Source organism: Prionailurus bengalensis, chromosome A2 (genome assembly GCF_016509475.1).
Source record: "Prionailurus bengalensis isolate Pbe53 chromosome A2, Fcat_Pben_1.1_paternal_pri, whole genome shotgun sequence".
NCBI classification, from domain to species: domain Eukaryota; kingdom Metazoa; phylum Chordata; class Mammalia; order Carnivora; family Felidae; genus Prionailurus; species Prionailurus bengalensis.
The window spans coordinates 139,344,878-139,365,581 of record NC_057348.1 but is presented as its reverse complement, the minus strand read 5'-3'; the positions used below and the strand labels follow the sequence as shown (position 1 = coordinate 139,365,581).

The 20,704-nt window shown below is 39.0% G+C and overlaps 1 protein-coding gene and 1 non-coding gene across 20 annotated transcripts in view; both read left to right on the top strand.

Moving 5' to 3' along the window:
- Positions 1–20,704, top strand: part of CADPS2 (calcium dependent secretion activator 2) — a 540,583-nt gene that overhangs the window by 457,457 nt on the left and 62,422 nt on the right. For 10 of the 19 annotated variants that reach the window (XM_043589367.1, XM_043589363.1, XM_043589359.1 and 7 more), the window contains 3 exons: positions 2,809–2,965; positions 17,491–17,632; positions 17,758–17,877. In XM_043589367.1, the coding sequence (XP_043445302.1) occupies positions 2,809–2,965; positions 17,491–17,632; positions 17,758–17,877 (419 nt within the window). The remainder of the gene's footprint in view (positions 1–2,808; positions 2,966–17,490; positions 17,633–17,757; positions 17,878–20,704) is intronic. The other 9 variants (XM_043589377.1, XM_043589375.1, XM_043589373.1 and 6 more) reach the window with 1 other exon arrangement.
- Positions 5,856–5,985, top strand: LOC122488855. Its single transcript, XR_006298768.1, has one exon.

The following is a 20,704-nucleotide window of genomic DNA, read 5'->3' as shown; positions in this document are numbered from 1 at the left end:
GGAGAGGGAGACACAGAATCTAAAGCAGGTTCCAGGCTCTGAGCTGTCAGCACAGAGCCTGGCGTGGGGCTCAAACTCACAAACTGTGAGATCAGGACCTGAACCAAAGTGGGACACTTAACCAACCGAGCCACTCAGACGCCCCAATGTTTGTTTGTTTGTTTGTTTGTTTGTTTGTTTGTTTATCTATTTATTTATTTATTTATTTCTTGAGAGACAGAGCACAAGCCGGGGAGGGGTAGAGAAAGAGAGGGAGAGAGAGAATCCAAAGCAGGCTCCGCACCATCAGTGCAGAATCCAATGCAGGGCTTGAGCTCAAAATGACAAGTTCATGGCCTGAGCTGAAATCAAGAGTAGGACGCTCAACTACCCAGGCACCCCTATATTTTCATATATGTTTGTGTTAATGTTTAGCATCCTTTGTTTCAATTTGGAAGAATGCCCTTTAGCACTTATCTGTAAAGGCAAGTCTAGTGGTAATGAGCTTTTTCAGCTTTTGTCTGGGTAAGTCTTTACTTGTCCTTCATTTTTAAAGAACAAGTTTACTGAGTATTCTTCGTTGGCGGTTTTTTTTTTTTTTTTTTTTTTTTAGCATTTGTATGTATCTTACCATTCTCACCAAGCCACCAAGGTTTCTGCTGAGAAATCTGATAGCTTTGGTGAGGTGGTGGGGGGTGTATATGATGAATTACTTTTCTCTTGCTGCTTTCAAAATTCTCTGTCTTTGACTTTTGACAGTTTAGTTATAATGTGTCCTGGTGTGGACTTTTTTAGGTCAAGCAATTTGGTGTCCTTTAGGTTTCATGAATCTGGATGTCCATTTCCCTATCCAGGTTTGGGAGGTTTTCAGCCACTATTTCTTTTCTTTTCTTTTTTTTTTTTTTTAATTTTTTTAAATGTTTATTTATTTTTGAGATACAGAGTGTAAGTGGGGGAGGGGCAGAGAGAAAGGGAGACACAGAATCCGAAGCAGGCTCCGGGCTCCGAGCTGTCAGTGCAGAGCCTGACATGGGGCTCGAACCCACAAACTGAGATCATCACCTGAGCCAAAGTCTAACGCTTAACCGATTGAGCCACCCAGGTGCTGCAGCCACCATTTCTTTTAAAAAGGCTTTCTGCCCCTTTCCCTTTCTCTCCTGTCTTTGGGACTCCCATAATATCTATCACTGGTTTATTCAAAGATACCTCATAAATCCTGTAGGCATTCTTCACTTTGTTTGATTCTTTTGTTGTTATTGTTCCTCTGACTGGAGAACTTCAGATTACTTGTCTTCAAGTTCATTGATTTGATTCTTTCTTCTTGATCAACTCTGTTGAAGCTCTCTGTTGAATTTTTCAGTCATTGTTCAGTTCTAGAATATTTGTTTAGTTCTTATGGTTTCTATCTCTTTGTTGAACTTCTCGTTTTTTTAATGTTTTCCTGAATTTATTTAGTTGTTCATCTGTGTTCTCTCGTAGCTTATTGAGCTTCTTTAAGATGATATCTTTGTATTCTTTCAGGCACTTTGCAAATCTCCATGTCTTTAGGTTGGGTACTAGATCTTTATTTTGTTCTTTTGTTGATATCATGTTTCTTTGATTCTTCATGGTCCTTAAAGACTTGTGTTGGTGTCTGCACATATGAAGAAGCAGCCATCTCTTGTAGTCTCTACAGACTGGCTTCCTCAGGGAAAACCCTTCACTAATCATCCCATTAAGAGATTGTTGGTGGGCTGGTTGGTAGGGACCATGGGAGATTGGGCCTGCTGCTGGATTCCATGGGCAGGCAGTCTTGGTGCTGTGGTCCATGGTCAGACCACATGGTTTTCAAGAACTTTCTAGAAAGTAAATATTATTTTCACTCAGATAAACAGCAGATTTTTTAAAGTGAATATTGCCATGACCTAAAAGGCACTAGAAAATGCCCAGCTGACTATAAAATAATAAATAGAACATATACAGACTTGTCTTTGTAGTGTTACTGTCTAATTAAGAGGCAGAAATTAAAATATTCGCATATATAGTCATATATACAATGCCAAGACCTGCAAAATTAAAATGCTGGGCATCAGAGAGACTATGGAAGACTAGTTACGACAAAGACCATTGGAGCACCTAATTAACATCAGAGTTAAGAAATCCCTCCCTTTGAAAGTATATTTTAGCTTTACACCTTAGATTTATTTTTTAAAGTACTACAAATAAAAAAGTAGTATTTTTTAAATGTGAGAAAAAATGTTATGCACAAATTTTAAATAAGCAAATTTGGCATTGAATGAAATAGGAAATCTAAAATAGAATTAAAATGCAAAATGACATTTATCACTTCACTTTAAAAATACATGTTTAGGGGCGCCTGGGTGGCGCCGTCAGTTAAGTGTCCGACTTCAGCCAGGTCATGATCTCGCGGTCCGTGAGTTCGAGCCCCGCATCAGGCTCTGGGCTGATGGCTCGGAGCCTGGAGCCTGTTTCCGATTCTGTGTCTCCCTCTCTCTCTGCCCCTCCCCCGTTCATGCTCTGTCTCTCTCTGTCCCAAAAATAAATAAACGTTGAAAAAAAAATTTAAAAATACATGTTTAATATATAACATTTGAAAATATAAAACAAAAAAATCTATTTCATAATTTAAGTATAACTACTTATGAATGTTTTTGTGTATTTCTACTATCGCTTTTTTCTGTGAGTAGACTTATTTTTAAATGTGTTACATATCCTATTTTATAGCATTCTACAATTTCACTTTTAATGACATGTTTTCAGGTGGCAGGGTATTTGTGTGTGTTTCTAAGAAGTAATCTAATTTTACATTATTTATTTATCCTTTTATAGGCATTTGCCTGGTGGCCTGATTTATTGGCAGAGCATGCAGAGAAATTTTGGGCTTTATTCACAGTGGATATGGATACTGCACTGGAGGCCCAACCACAAGACTCCTGGGATAGTTTTCCTCTTTTCCAACTACTTAATAATTTCCTCAGAAATGACAGTAAGCACGTGCGTTTTCTTTCATATATGAAATGGGGAGGGGAAGGTCGATGAAGAGAATGTTGTGTGAGTGAATGTGTATTTATAGAGCTCTCATACTCACTGAACAAGATTGACATTGATAACATTAATGTTTTCTCAGTCTCCCTGACTTTTTCAAGCTGGGTTCTGGGGGAAACCAGTAATATGCCCAGATTTCTCCACTGGCCTCTGAAGTTCCTCTTATTTCTACCCTTCTGCTTTTATCAAGAACTGATAATTATAGGCATCTTCGCTGTACCTTGTGAACCAGAAAATCTTCAGAGGTTAGCATTTCTAAAGCACTTGAGAATACTTGCATCTCTGAAAGACAACTTAGAAGTGTGCCATTATTCTAAGAATCATGCTATGTTAAGGCTTCTACTAATATGCATTCTGACAGTTTTGTTTGCCTGAGAGGGATTCGCTTCCGTAATGATGGTGTAATATTGCTGTGTGGTATGGGTTGCTCTCTCAGTATTTAGAAATTTAGGAGGATGTAAAGGTCCTCTATTGAGACATTTCTTTCCAATGCAATAACAACTTCTACAACTTTTCTGGCACATGGTCTTCTAAAAGCCAGAACAAACCTAGTTTTACATCAGAACTTTATGGGGACATTTCTTAACACACAGATTCCTAGGCCTTTCTCATGATGATTCTTTTTAAAGTACCCTTAAACCCAAGTTTGGTTACTACTGACGGCCTTTGCTTCAACACTTGCAGTGATCACAGGTCACCAGTTACCTGTTCTATCCTGTTCTTCCCATTATAGACCAAGTTGATCTCTGCCGCCCCCTCCCCTCTGCTTCTGACTTGTTCTACGTGATCGATGTAACAGCCTTGTACTATTGTGTGTTTTCTTCTCTGAGCCATTATTGCTAGGCCATTCAGTCCTTTCTCGCATGATAGTGTTTCTGTGCCCATTACCACTCTTACCACCTTCCTCTGCATAGACCTCAGTCCATGTTTCAGTATTGCTCTGGAGTGTGGTGCTGTGAAGAGCACAGTGCTCACAACGTGGCCTGAGTAACCCAGACCCCCAGGAGAGGTGCTGTCCCTCTGCCCTGTCTTTGTGCAGCTCATGCTGCTCTAACTTGCCAAGGAACTCAGTCACCCTGTGATACCTTGCAAACTTAATGTAACTTAAAACTCCAGATCCTTTTACTGCCCTCGTTCCAGGACATCACTATTATGTACTTGTAGGCTTAAACTTAAATCCATGTCTTTACATTTAACTTTGTTTTTAAAAAAAAATTACTCTTGGGGCACCCAGATGGCTTGGTCAGTTAAGCGTCCGACTCTTGATTTCAGCTCAGGTCATGATCTCACAGTTCATGAGTTTGAGCCCTGGGTCGGGCTCTGCACTGACAGCATGGAACCTGCTTGGGATTCTCTATCCCTCCCTCTCTGCCTCTCCCCTGTTCCTTGTCCTCTCTCTCTCTCTCTCTCTCTCTCTCTCTCTCTCTCAAACATTTTTAATTTTTTTAACTAAAAAACTTACTCTTTCAGTTTTGTTCCTCACTCTGCTCTGTTACATCTTACCTTTCTTTGTTGTTCATCCTTTTCAGTCTCTGATAAAACTGTAACTGTTTTTGCTGGAGGGGGAAATCCACATTAATATGAAATTGTGTGTAATATTAGACTCCCCATAGACATCAGATTTAGGATGGCAGGTCAAGAACCTCCGTTATAGTAAGAGAGGTGTGATTTTTAGTAATTATTAACATGGACTGTGATGCCAGAGAGATTCACATCTGTCTCTGCCACTTGCAACTTGACCTTTGACAGTAGCTTGACCCCTGTGAACTTTAGGTTCTTCATCTATAAAGGAAGGAAAATAATAGCACATACAGTGTCATTGGTGGTGAGGATTGAACACCATAATAGTGCACATATAGTAGACACAAAATAAATATTATAGGTATTAGTCTGAAAATTTCAGTCTCGACTCTTTCAACTAATTTCATTCTCCTATCCAATTTCATTTCCAAAATATCCTACTAGAAAGCCAAAGAACTAAGCTACATTTCCTAATTCATATTTAACCACAATGTCTACTGTCAGAAGTAGCTAAACCCACATTATCTGTATGTGAATCATTCATTCTGCAAATGATCCCAGCCAGCTTTTAAGTTGTACTTTGGTTCCCTCCTCCCAGCTAGCAGACTTTGAATGACCTTCTTCTTTTCCCAGTCTCTTAGCATCATTTATTTTCTGCTAAGAAATTATAAGTCAGGTTTCATATTATCTTAAGATAATAAACCTGTCAAAAATAAATATATGTGTTATTCATTAAGTCCCCAACTGAACATAAATAGTTGTAAGCTTATTTTGAGCATTGCTTTCTCCATTTGTATGAAAAAGTCAAGAATTGACCATATTTAAATTTATTTGGGAGTTCATTCAAAAATGAGGCATTTATTAATGTTCATAGTCAAACAGTAAAGGTGATGAATCATTTAACTTATTCAACATATCAGTATTTATGCATGGAGAAAACAAGTATAGGTTTCTAAGAAACCTTTGTGGGGGGACCTAAACTGCAAACTCCACTGAATTGGCCTCTTTTAATATTTATTTTTTAAGCTTATGTATTTATTTTGAGACAGAGAGAGAGTGGGGCGGGGGCGGGGGGTTGGGGGCAGAGAGAGAAGGAGAGAGAGAATCCCAAACAGGCTCCAAGCTGTCACCACAGAGTCCATGGAGCTCAATCCCATGAACCATGAGATCATGACCTGAGCCGAAGTCAAGAGTGGGACCCTCAACTGACTGAGCCACCCAGACATCCCTAGTATTTATTTTTAATAAGAGTTCTTAAATTGCAGGTGTGGATTTATGAGAGTTATATCAAAAAGAACACTAAAATGAAGGGCCTCTCTCCCATGGGGCTGTGTGGGTCCCTTTTCTCTTCAACCAGGGTTGGAGGCCAAGATCAGCTCTCAAGGATCATTGTCGGGGCTGTCATGACCTAATAATCTTATTTTCCTGCCTCAGACATCTGTAGTTGCTGGGAGCTCCCACTTGGTCTATATCAGGCCACAGACACACAAGGGTCTAAAGTGGCAGCACTGGGCAGGAGGCCTCTGGCTCTCCTTAGATACTGCCAGACTCTCATGAGCTGATTGATATTAGCCTGTGTTGTCCCAAAAGTAGCTTGGCCCCCTGCCTGATCCATAGGCAGCACCTAACAAACACACCTAAACAGGGTCTCGTACGGGATTGCGTGGTGCAGGGTGGTGAGAAAGAGCCGTGAGTGGGTGCCGGAGAAGAAAGAGTACCTCGGGCATCAAGGCAAGGAGATCAGACCTGACACTCAGGAGGCCAGTTGCAAATACAAGTCCCGCTTCTAAGCCATTAGCTGCATCGAATTGGACAGCTTGGGCTCCACACAGTTGCACGGGGGAGAGTTTTCTCTGTTGAAGTGCCTACTTCCATCAGCTGACAAAATAATGTTTTAGAAAAGTTTTCAAGTGCTAGCGGTTTTTCTTCACTAACAAAAGTTCTGAAAGCATCTTATTTTCTTCTAAAAGCAATAAACCACTTTCTGTAGAACTAGAAAAATAAAAAGGAACCCTAAAGTGAGAATAGCAGAAAGTTAATTTTTAGCCAGACCTGCATATATTTAATTCAAAATAATTGAATTTTAAATTAAAAATTTCCCATTTTAAACCATTTCTATAACATTGGCTACTAGTAAATGCATAAAGTATAGTTTTATGTTGTGTTGTAAATTATTCAACTAAAACATGGAAGCATTTATTACTGATCTCTTTTGAGCGCTATCAGTTTTGAGGTAAGTCTAGATCTTGGCTTTGATTTTGCAGTGATTAACAGATTTGAAGAAAACATCAATTATTTCAGAGAAAAACAGCTCCTCCATGTAGTGAGGTAAATAGAAAAGTTCCCCAGTGCCATAATTTCCTTTTGGTATTGGGAGCACAGTAGAGTCTGGGGAATTGAAATACAATGCAGTCACTTTCCTCTCAAACTCAGAAGTTACTATCCAAAGCCAAGACCACTGAGTATCTTGATAGTTGGTAAATTGTACTTTCTTTTTGCTATTAATTCACTCTTGATAGTAATGAAGAATATTGTTAATAATTATGTGTTTGTTTTATTAAATTCCTGAAATATTCAGATGGCGATTTAGTGAACTCAGTTCAAATGTTAAAATATCAACCTACCGCTGCCCCTGTATTGGCCTTTTGGAAAGCTTTAGGAAAACATACAACTTCTATCCTTTTAATTCCCCCTAGAAACAAAGAGCCTTACGTCAGTACTATGGCATGACAGTTTTTTCCACATTGACCCAATTAACGTTAGAGTCCAAATTATAATTAATTACAACTTTAACCAGGAGTAAAGGAAACAGATCACTCTGAAATGTCCAGTCTTGGAACGGGAGAGAATTTGCTAAATAACGGTGCTTACTGTTAGCCCACATGTGGTACACAACTAATTATACACTATAGATTTTAAATGGTTGTGACTTATAATAATGTTGCATGCTTATGTTGGCATTCCCAAAATAAAAATTACTGACACACCTCAAAGTAGTGGAGGTACGGGTTAAAAATTTTACTTCATTTATTTGTGCCTTGAAAACTTGGTAGCCGAGTTGTTTTGCGCTTTTTTAATGAATAATTCAATATGTCCCCACTGGTTGTCTCCCATCTTTCTTAATGCTTGGATTTTTTTTTAAACGTTTATTTATTTTTGAGACAGATAGAGACAAAGCATGAACAGGGTAGGGTCAGAGAGAGAGGGAGACACAGAATCTGAAACAGGCTCCAGGCTCTGAGTGGTCAGCACAGAGCCCGACGCGGGGCTCGAACTCACGGACTGCGAGATCATGACCTGAGCTGAAGTCGGCTGCCCAACCAACTGAGCCACCCAGGCGCCCCTGCTTGGATATTTTTAAAATAGGTGTTTATCTTTTGGAAAGGGGACAGGATTTTAGACAGAGCTCTCCATTTTCCAGCCTAGGAAAGTAAATCCCTAAGAGGTGATGTGGCCAGGCAGGAGCTGGCTGATGGGAGTCACAGACAGAGGTGAGCAGGAGCCCGCCCCCTTGGTCTCCAGTTCCGTCTTGGCCTGTGCAAACAAAAACAGATTCTGGGGCACTTACAAAATAATATAATTTTTTAAAGGAAGACAGGAGATTCCATGAAGTTTTGTTTTCACCTCAGAAAATTTTCATAAAGCCCTTGAGTTGTGGGGGCAGAGGAAGAGAGTTGGTCAAAGGGTACAGAATCAGATAAATGGTATATGTTGTCCTATCACGTATGATATGAAACGTCCACAATGAGAATGCCAGGGACTGAACTAATTAGTTGGGGGAAAGATTCAAGACAGCAGATTCAGTTTCTGTTGTAAGGAGGAGAAAAATTCTGTCGGGGTCATGCGTCTTTCCGTAGGGTTGGGCATGATTGGGGAAAGTCTTAGCCTTAAGAACCCTTGGAGATGAAATGTAGTTTTCCTCCAGGGAAGAGTATCAGCTGCACCATAATTTTAGCAACTGTCCCCAATCTCCCGCCCCTCACAGACTCACCCACTGATTCCCAGAGCAGGACTGATGATGAAAACAAACTCCGGCTCCTTCATTTCTGTCCAGAAAAGACTGAGCTCCCGCTCGTCCCTCCATCCTACCTCCGTCCACCCTGATCCACTCCCCCTGCCCCAACTAAAGAGATAATTAGGTGGGTAATTACTTTAAATGGTATCTAAGGAAACAATTTTGAGAAAGAGATGTATTAAAGTTGAGGGAAAATAAATGTTTTCATAATGAAGCAATTAGCATGATAGTTAAATGATGCTGTGCGACTCTAACGCTAGTACAAATAGATTCTACCCTTGCGTGCTGTCTGCCACAATTGTCCTGTCGATAATAGATATGGCAAGTGACCGCTTCTGACAAATGAAAGCCATCTGCAAATGGCACAAATCATTTCTTTCAGCACTACTGAAAGGCAAACCCTTAGAGCTAGTCACCTTTTAATCTGTGGATATGTTAGCAAGTGGCAAATGACCATTCTTTTGGGAACTGATTCCCAAGTGAAAAATACCACGGTGCTTCTTCTTTAATTAACAGCCTTTTCACATTGCTAGCACATTAAAGCCATCCTGAAGAACACCCGTGCTTATATAATCAATGTCACAGCGTCTCTGCCTAAACGAATAATAAATGTTCGGGCTCTGCACTAAGTGAAAACCTATTCTCCAAGACTTTCACCTTCATAAAGATGGGCTCATAAAAATCGAAAAAGGAAAAATTGGAATGTGGTCTCATGAGGATAAAAAGGCTAGTGTTAATAATTAACAAGGAGAGTGAAGTGGAGTCAAATTAGCCATAATAGAGCCCAGAGTGACTGGCAAAGTCACCTCTCATTATCAAAAAACTCATTAAGAAATGAAGAAGTGGAAATCCCGCTGGGTTATTCTCACACTTAGGCTGTATCAGAGATTATTTTTCAGATTTCTTTCAAATGAAGAATGGTTAGGTCACCATATTGTATATTAGGTTAATCTTCAAGCTTTGAAATATGGAGGGCTGACACCTGCGTGTTATCCTGTCTCAAGCACTTAAATGAGCCGTGCATCTGAAATTCACGAATTGGTGTTTATAGATACATCTGTACATACATCTACGAGGCACAATGCAGAAAGGATATGACTTCTAGATGACAACAGGGCTGTGTGCCAGCCTAGTTTTATAGATAGGCACTTTTACAAACGATGAGATGACCACAAAAATGCAAAAATGTATTTAACTCCAGTTTCCAGAGTTGACTGAATGCAAAATTACATGTCAGAATGTGTTCTGCCAGTGTGTAGAGTAAAATAAATGTAAAAGCAAGCAGTCACTAGCCTTTTTTTTTTGTAGTTGAGTTCCACAGTGTTGCTCTAGATTCTTTACCACATGTAGACATCTAAAATTTTCAGTCTGATTTTTATATTTTCATATATGAGAACTTAATGCCTGAAAAAAAATAACCTGCTCTAAAATGCCTACGTGTCCCTCATAGTAGATTTGCAGAAAGCTCTGTAGCCCCTACGGCCATGAGCATCAAGAAGCCTACACTTGAGGGTTGTTGATCACGTTACAGCCGAACTCAATTGTTTTCATCACCTAGGGCAGGCATTGAGGAACATAATCCCAGTCAGAAAGCTGTATGTAACTGGAATAAAATTACAGACTTCTCCATTTGGATTTTTTATTAATCTCATAAAAGACAGCATGAGAAGAGCAGGACCATGAGACTTCGTTGTCTATGTTTACCCTAAGCCTTGGTTAATGTTTATATCGGGTTTTTTCCTGAATTCTGCAACAAACATGTACTGAATACCTAAAATTTACAAGTCCCAGTCACTTTGCAGAAACTTGGATTAAAAAACAGTCCTGGCCTGTGCTCGCTTCGGCAGCACATATACTAAAAAACAGTCCTGGCCCTTGAAAAGCTTATCATCTAGTAGAGCATATGGACATATATGCCTTACTGACTATAATGCAATAGATTGTAGAAATAGAACTCAATTATGTGTACTGTACTATGGCATCTTTAATTATAGTTTTAAACTCGGATTTGTTGGATTTGGGCTGCTGTCCAAAATATAGGAAACATAACACCAGTGCTATCGCTCCGTAGGTAGGTTAGGCAGATACGTAGGTAGGTAGGTAGATAGATAATTTTTAACAAGTGCACCAAGGAGAAAGGAAGAATTGGATGTGGTTTTAGGAGGTCGTTATGCTTGTAATTGTACAAATTAAATATTACCAAACTATATAGATTTACTTATTAAGCTTTTAATTAAAAAGAAAATAAAACCCAGTGAGTTTCCTATTCTACTTAAACTTCGAAGGGACACTCTCAGAGTTTCCTTTAGGCAGTGGATATTTATTGGTATTTATTCAGTAAACACACATTTATGTAGTGCCTATTTAATGTGCCAGATTCTTGGCTGGTGCTATTCCTAGATCTCAGGGGATTTTTTTTGTTGTTTCGCTGTGTGTATTTTCTTCCTTGTACATCATTCTGTTTTAGACTGAAATCTTCCTGACTTTTCTCCTGAAGCCCTTGTTCAGATTTCAGTGATCCTCATTGTATACATTTGTCAACTAATTTTATGTCTTAGTCTCCTGGGTTTTCACTGTGCAGGATCCATACAGTTTGTAGTCCCTTGAATAATTGTTGTTTTATGGCAAAGTCTTGTTTTTATTGTGGTCAGTGCTGTTTATTTTGCTGGTCATGAATTACTAGTTTCCTTCTCAAATGGCTATTTAGAATTTTAGGAGAAGTCATTCACCCTAGTAATCCATTAATGCTGACTAATTGGAAGGGGGTGGTACAGTATAAAATTGGATTAAATGGGCTCAGGAGTCACCAGCATATTTTTACCCTAAAAAGAATACAGGAACTCTTTTATCTGCTTATTCTTCACTTGTCCAGTGATTACTATCTCAGTAATTGTTATTAATTGGATCATAGTTTATATTCTTAGATGAAATCTTACTATTAAAAGCCTATGACAAGTACTTTTGTAAATGTAAGACTCTTTTTGGTATGTAAATAATCAACATTAATTTATTAATTATTGGGATGCTCAAAATAATCGGGCACATCCGCATCCCTAGTTTACCTTTTATTTAAGCCTTTTGCTTCCTTTTTGCCATTTCTAATTGTACTGTTCAGCTAGATGTCATTGATGCTTCATTATTTTCTGACAAGGTGGTATTTGGAAACATGGAATCTTTGAGGGGAAAATGATTATTTAACAAAGTAGATGCTGGGTCCTCCACTTACATTCTCGTAACCACTATTTTAGACTCCTTCCAAGCAGTCCTTTCTGCTTCCACACCTCGGATATAATGTCAGAAGCATTCTTGGAGGAGGCCACATTGAGGAGTTGCCTCTTGGAATAAGCTGTTAGAAGGGGTGCCCTGCAGAGGCTTGATCTGGACAGGTGGCAGCCCCAAATCGCAGCCTACCCTTACTAAACCGTATGGAGAAGATAGAAGCACTCATTCTGATGCCTGGGGCTCCATAGTAAGAGGGCGTTTGATGGTGTCTGATAGGAGTGGAATGCAAACTGGCATATGGGCAACTGAGAAAAAGAGCATGCATTTACATACACAAGTACAGTGTCCTGTGTGTTTCTCTAGTCTTGCCTTTTGACCCGAAGCTTTCGCTTTTCTTTCTTGCTTCTTCTGCATTTTTTCTGTATTTCTTTTCTTCTCTCTCTTCCTCCTTCTCTCCATCCCTCCCTTCTCCACCACGCGCCCCCCCCCCACCTTTCCTGAGTCTAATTACCAAAGAAATAATACTGCCAATTGCCAGTTTTCTAAAACTTTGGAAAATGGGTCTATAATTTGATTTTTAAAAAATAAAAAGGAACACCCTGAGGCAACATGAGCAGACTTTTGGCCAGAAGTAAGCATTTGTGACAGGTCTTAGGAAATAGAGAAAACCTCCCTTTTCTCCTAATCTTCAGGATGTGTTAGTTTGCTACCAAGAGTCATGACTGAACAGAAAAAATACTCCTCTTGCCACATTCATTAAGATAAGAGACATAAAATAGCCACATTCATATCCAGTAGAATTTTTAGTAGTCTGGTCTTAGACATCTGGACTACCCTATTTTAAATAAGATATTCAAGGACACGTGAGTAGCTCAGGTTTAGCTTCTGATTTCAGCTCAGGTCATGATCTCACGGTTTGTGAGTTTGAGCCCCACATCAGGCTCTGTGCTGGCAGCACAGAGCCAGCTTGGGAGCCTCTCTTTCCCTCTCTCTCTCTTTGCACCTCCCCTGTGCTTTCACTCTCTCTCAAAAATAAATAAACATTAAAAAAATAGGATATTCATACCAATAGTATTTAATACCATATATTCTATATAAAATTTGAAGAGATATACAGGCTTCAATAAGTTCTTAGACAGTTTCCTGAATAATAGTGTAGTCATCTTAATGTTGTATCCAAGTAATTATTCACTCAACAAACATCTGAACAATTGCTTGGAGCCATGCACTTTGCTAGATACTAAGAATACAGACATGGTTCCTGCCTCAAGGACCCTGCACCCTTGTGGGGGAGATTAGAAATGGCAGTAGGTACAGAAGTATGATCTGCACCACCGTGGAAGTCTGTACAAAGTAGTGAGTAAACAGGGGGAACCAGTAACTGGGCAAGGGGACAGCAGAGCAAAGCATTTCCAGAAAGGTTTAGAGGAGTTAATTATAGACTTGAACTGACCATGCAAATCATTATGGCTGGACCACAGCAAATATGAGGGTCAGGCAACAGAGATGAGCCAGAGAAGTCGTTTTAAGGTATGGCATGGATGGTCTTCATGTCATGCAAAGACTTTTAGAGTTTGTTGCTGATGATCCACTAAAGGTTTACAGTCTTTAGGAAGGACATTACTAGTTTTATATATTTGCAAGCCCCTCTGCTTGAGATTTGATTGACAAAGAGAAAATATGGATCCTGGAGACCAGGAAAGAGATTACTGCACTAGGCAAGGCAGGAGATAAGAAGGCTGGAGGAAGTAGGGCAACAGCAGTGACGATAAAGAGAGGGAGGGATGTGTTGAGATGGATATTAAGGATGCAAAGTACGTAGGTCTTGATTACTCTTTGGATGTAAAAAGTAAAAGCCAAGCAGGTAGTACAGTCACCAGCTTCAGATTTGGTGATCTGGTGGACAGTCTCTGCTTTCACTCCCATGATGGGAATACGAGAGAAACAGGCTTATTTAACAAGTTGGTGAATTCAGGGCTTAGCAAGTGTATTAAAAAAGAGAGCTCTTGCTAGAAATACATTTGAGTCAACTGGTACTTAATCTTAGAATCATTATAACATTTAATAACAACATTGAGTATTGATTCTCCTATGTGCTTCACTTTAACAAACTAAGCATGACTTAATAACCACCATACATAATCTCTAAATGCATAATAAAGTAGCGTTTGGCTTGATGAGGTAGAGTTACTCTCATTTGTAGATGTAATGATTTCATAGGGGCGTGTGTGTTTTGGTCTTGGACTAGTTAAAAATAACGATAGTGCTTAACAGCACCTGAGATGTAGAGCCTGTGGCTCTTTGCATTTTTTTTTTTACATTTTTATTTATTTTTGAGAGACAGAGTGCAAGCAGAGGAGGGGGCAGAGAGAGAGAGAGGGAGACACAGAATCTGAAGCAGGCTCCAGGCTCTGAGCGGTCAGCACAGAGCCCGACGCAGGGCTGGAACCCATCAACTGTGAGATCAAGACCTGAGCCGAAGTCAGACACTTAACCGACTGAGCCACCCAGGTGTCCCTGCATTTTTTTATTAGTAGCCCACATAAATTAAAGGTTAGGCTATAGTCTAGCTACATAGCAATGTGAAATTGTCCAGCTTTCGATGCGTATTATAAGCACATTGAATATTTTCAGTGTTCATTCATTTTTCACTTCATTGAGTCTAATAGTTCTGTTCAATCTCTTGACTTATTCATAGTGTAACTGAGTTTTTCAAAATTCTAATTCTAAAAACATAATTCATCTAAGATGTGGAGTAATGTGTTTGTCATTTGCAAGATTTTTCTACCTAAAATAACCTCTACTTTTCTAAGTCTTAAAAGATGCTGATAGGCTGCTGGTAGGTTGGATGAATGATGAATGGATGCATACACAGATAACAGTTTATGGTTATGTAAATTGAGAGGTGGCAGTATTATACTCTATGGAGGTTAAGGGCTCTTGTTCTATTGTTTAATGACTAGATGGCTTTGCCACATGCCCCCCTAAATCCTCTGTGCCTCAGTTTCCTTATTGATAAGACTAAAAAAAATAATAATAGTGCTTCTATCATAGAGTTTTTGTAATGATTAAATGAGAGAATGCATATAAAAGACTTAGCACTGTGCTTGACACTCCAAAAATTCTGGCAAGGAGGAGGAAGAAGGAGGAGAGTTGTTAAGTGGAGATCCAATAAATTCAGATAGGGGTGTATTTTTTAATTTTCTTACCACAGTGACTTAGGTGGCTTGAGAGAGAATATTTCATCCTTAATGTTCAACATCCTTATTTAGGTGACATTTGGCAAAAGGAACTGAATTACGTGATCTATAGTACCTTGAGTTCTTTGATTGAATCTCTAAGAATAAATAAAGCTCTTTTCAGTGTGCTAATGAAAACATCATTAAGATAACATTAGTCTCCTAAGTAAGACATTTATCTTTAAATATGATTATCATTCCCACTTTAATAGAAAATCTTTTCGCATATAGATAACCCAGAAAAAAAACCTACTTAACCACAAAAAATACTAAACCAAATTAACTAGAAATAGGAAAAAAAAAAAACTGGGTTGTATTTTCCTCTGCATTTAGAATTTTTTCCAACCCCACTTTTACATGTCTGTAGTTTTCCAGCCTCTGACAAATTTCAGAATCCATTAAAGCAGTATTCATGCCACTATGGTAAGCATCACATACTTTGCCCAAGTTTTAAAACACTATTTAGCTTTTGGGGTATTTTTGCCATGAGGAAGATTTATGTGGGAAATTGGCATATTTAGTGGAGTATTTTATATGACATTACTATTAAAGTTACTAGTTATTAGATTTTGTACACAGGCACACACAGCTATTCAGATCCATAGAAGTGAATGGGAGTCCTGAAGAACTTTCCCCCATCTTTCACCTCTGCTGCTCTAATCCCAGTCCCCATTCATCATCACCATCACCCTTTACCTGGTCTATTGCAGTGAAGCACTGAGCACTGAGTACCTTCTTTGCTTCCCCCCCCCCCCCCCGCCCCGCCTTGGTCATCCACTCCCATCTTCCACACAGCTGCCAGACACATTCTGTCGTGTCACTCCTCTGCTTAATAATAATAAAAATAATGATGCTTCCCTGAGGACCCACGTCCTACCATCTAGACATCACCTTGCACTATTCTTTCCCTGTCTCTCACCCTACTCCTGCCACACTGGCTTTCTCGTCCTTCTAGAAGTGCATCTGCTTATACCCTGCCTAGAACTTTCATACCAGCTCTTCTCTCTACCTGGAGACCTTCCCTCCAAATCTTCTGTGAATGCCACCCTGTCATTTAGGCTCAATTAAAAGACTATCTCTTCAGAAATACCTTTGCCAACCATGATGTATATTTTGAAATGAATATGTTTTCACTTTGAGAGTCAAAAAAACATCACAGCTGGGTTTAAGATATGTTCACTTGAGAAACAAACATGTACCATCATCTAAAAAATTTCAAATTATTTATTGAATATTACGTAACATTGCTTAGTATTTTCCTATAGATTCTCTGTTCTTTCATGGTGCAACTTAGACACATACTGGCTGTCTTAGTCCATTCAGGCTGTTACAACAGAGTACCAGAGATTGGGTGGCTTATAAACAACAGAAATATATTTCTCACAGTTTTGGGGGCTGGGAAGTCCAAGATCAGAGTGCCCACAGATTCAGTGTCCGGTGAGAACTTGCTTCCTAATGGCCATCTTTGAGCTGTGTCCTCAATGGCAAAAGGGTCGAAGGATTTCTCTGGGATCTCTTTTATGAGGGTACTAATCCTGTTCATGAGGACTCTGCCCTCATGACCGAATCATCCCTTCAAGGCTCCACCTCCTAATACGATTACATTGGAAGTTAGGATTTCAACCTATGAATTTGTCAGGGGAGTGGATGGGTGGGACACAAAGAGTGTATAGATAGCACTGAGCGTCTTCTAATCAAATTATGTCCTGTGCATAGAAAGCATCCACCTTCTGGTATAGGGAGGTGCACCTTACCTACTACCTACTACCTACTACCTACTTACTAAACAGTCCTGTCCCAGTAGCACAAATTCTAAGACCTCTACAACTGCTGTAAGTAGGGTGTTCCACAGTAGAATTCATTAAAGACAAATGGACACCTGGAAAAGGCAGGGGATATGCTGTTTTCAAAGACTCATGTGGAAAATTGGGTAACAAGAAAATCCACAAATAACTGAAAAGTTCATGAATCAGATTAGACATTCCCAAGGCCACAGTCACCCTCCTGGTGAATTAAATAAGTGTATCTCTTACAAGTAATCAAGCTTAGCTCTTAGAATTAAATGGGTTTAGCTCTTTGTGATACACAGTATAGCACAGGGATTGTAACGCTCTTTATCACTATATTTACATGTGTCAAGACCTTCAGTGTATCCAACAGCTCCCTTGAATCTCTAGCAAGTAGTCCTATGCCTCATGTGTTAAACCTCTTAGAAAGTAAAAACATACCACCTGCCAGGAACATTTTATAGAGATATAATCTATTTGCAGTTTTGACAGCCATGCTTAGGAGGTTGATTATACTTCTTGATTAGCTTTCATGATATATTCAATATGAGGAGCAAGACCCATTATCATCTATGTCAGTTCTTCTGTGTCAGACTCTTCCAGGAAATGTTTTTTTCACCCCTGTTTCCCAAATGCCTGATGCGATCCCTCTGACAAACATATTTCTGCTTGACTATTTCAGCACTTTTACGTAATGGAAAATTTCACAAACACTTGCAAGAGATCTTTGTGCCCTTGGTTGTTCGCTACGTGGATCTCATGGAGTCCTCCATTGCCCAGTCAATTCACAGAGGCTTCGAGCAAGAGACGTGGCAGCCTGTCAAGTGGGTATCTTGCCTGGTGTCCATGGAACATCTGTCTCTTCAATCCTGACCTTATGACTTTACACGTGGCCATCTGTAGTTCTTGCTTATGGTGGTCCCTTCCCACGTTGTTTGTTTCTTTACAGGAATATCGCCAACAGTCTTCCCAATGTAGCTCTTCCAAAAGTTCCAAGTCTGCCTCTTAATCTTCCACAGATTCCTAGCTTTTCTACTCCTTCGTGGATGGCTTCTTTATATGAGTCCACGTGTGTATTCCTCACTTATTTCCTGGTGGTGCGTGAGCTAGTGCATGGCCTGGGCTGTGTTCTGTGCACATGTGTTTAGATTGCATGGCATTTATCATCGTTGGTTGAGGGACACTATGTTTTGGTTTTGTTTGAGTTTTTAAGCTATTAAGCTAAGCTTAGCATAGCGATGATAAATGATGCAGTTTTGTTTTTTTTTTTAACACTCATTGGATTGATGTAGCCTATATGTAATCTGTTGGTCCGAGGTCATTTTGCGACCCAGGTTGTAGACTCCAGCCTAAATCATAGAGTTCAGGCAATCAATGTGGTACCAGTATGTCTAGGAACCTTAGTTGGCTCCAGCTTTGTTACTTCCCACATAGGTTCTCTTGCACATGTAGAAAACCATTGTAAGAACAGTTTCAAGAATATAATCCTTTTTTCTTAGTCTCACTTTTAAAGAAATATTGTAGGTTGCAGAGAAGTGATTGTCCTTTATTTCCTAACACGAGCAAATTCTTCTTTTGTCCTTTCACATATCAGTTGATGTGACCCGTTATTTTTAAATAATCTGTGTATCTTTAAAAACTGTATTTATTAACTCCACCTTGTGATAAGCCTACCAATTGCAGATTTGGTAACTAAGGGTCATTAAAACAAAAAGGACACAGGCTTTGAAATTGAGCAGCACTGAATTTAGACCCTTGCTCGTTATTCATTAAGTTCTCTCCTACCCTCAGTTTCCTCAGCTCTGAAATGGTTATGATACGTAATTTAAAGACATTTTTGTGAGAAGAAACAAGGGGGGAGAAAACTATGAAAAGTTCCTGGCACACCCTAGGCTCTCAATCATAATAACTACTCCTATTCTACATTATGATTTTATTGTCATTATTACTGTCATCAGTCATCATTATTCATGATTGTATAGTTTTCAAAAATATGAGCCTCATAGGCAACAGATGAACTCAATAATAGTCCATGTTTTGCCCAAGATCTCCCATGAAGTCAACTAGAAAGAATAATACTAGAGGAAGAAAAATAGCTACCATTTATTGAGCATTTATTATGTCCCAGTTACAGTGCCAAATCCTTTATCTCATTTAAGCCTTATAACAACCCTGTGAGGTAAATGTCATTGTCCCCGTTTTACAGTTAAGGAAACCAAGTCCTAAAGAAGGTAAGAAACAGAACCTGCCCGGGGTTTCACAGTAAGTGAGTGACAGAGGTGAGCTTCGAATTGAGGTCTGCCTCACTCCTCTCATTTATGTATCAGGCTTCCAGAGAATATACTAGCTAAGAACTTGTTCAGCATCCTGTGTGCCAGTCCTCCCACCACTGTTAAACCTGCTCCCAGTCAAGGCTGCATACGTTCAAGAAAAGAAAGACCAAGAAAGAGAAGAATAACTTGCGAGACTGCTTAGCAATACTTCTCTAAGTTAAACATCGTCACTGTGCCTGTGCTAATTATTAGGATATTGGGTTACATGTGAATCTTTATCAGGCAAATGCTTTGGGCACTTACGGTGTATAGAGTGGTGTGTGTGTGTGCTTGGCAATTATCTAGGAAGTATAATGAATCTAAGTTGATGTGTTTTTGTGCTTCTTAATACTGTTTTATAATTTCACTCCTCTTCTTCCTCATCCCTCATCTGTTTCCCCCCACCTTGATTTTCACCAAGAACACCATTGTGGGCATTACCTTGTGAAATTTAGATTTTTTTGTCATTATTTTATTAGCTTTGAGGTATGTCTGAAACCTGAATCTCATTATTGGAAGCCCCTTTTTAAAATGACCCTCAGGACACGAGTCAGGACAGACTGTGGCTTTGTAAATAAAGTGCTCATATTTTCATCATTCTGGATAAATAAAAAAATATGGTATACAAGTTAGTCACTGTTATCTTTTCCTGCTAGGATTATCAACATTAGGCTCTTCAGCAGGGTGCTCAGAATTACTTATTAATGTTATGATGTAATCACAACTAGTTTTTGGGTTTTTTTTATTTGCAGGGGGAGGGGAGGAGGGAGTTGTTAAAGATTTTATTTTTATTTTTTAAAGTAATCTCTATTCCCAATGTTGGACTTGAACCCATGACCCCAAGATTAAGAATTGCATGCTCCACTGACTGAGCCAGGCCAGGTGCCAGTTTTTTTAATTTTTGTTATAAAGCATTAAATACCGCCCGAATCGTTCCATTTCATACATATAAGGAATTAAAAGTACAACACAACTATGGCTTTAAAGGTACATCCTTATCTGTTAATGTATGTATCACCTTACAAGGTTCTCCTCCCCATCTTCCTTCTGGGTTTTTTTCAGCTCTAAAAGTAGATGCAGTAAGATAAGTTCCCTACTGGTGGTTTTAGGAAATTATCTCAGAATCCATTATTCACATTTGAATTCTTTGATCTGTTAATAATACTTTCGGAATAGGTGACTGATTAGAAATAATTTTAAAATGAAAAAGTTCTGAGTAAATTGCAAGGTATATATTCCAGCTCAAGAGAAAACCTATTTACATTTTTTTATCTAAGTATAACAAACACTTGTTACCGTAATTACATTCCCAATTAAGCACACTTATTATTCTAGAGTCTTACCATAGCATCAAAGAACAGTACATATATCCATACTCTCTGTAAAGATTTGTTATATGTTATGAGAAAGTCCATTTTCAATAGAATTCCACCTTCACTATTTCAGAGTTTGTCTTGATGGTGGTTTTTGTTGTTTTGTTATGCTGTGAAGAATACATTCATGTTGCAAATAGCTACTTATATTTCTCCACAGTAAATAATGATAAGTAGTAGGTTTGCTTCTTTAACCAATTGTATTCAATTA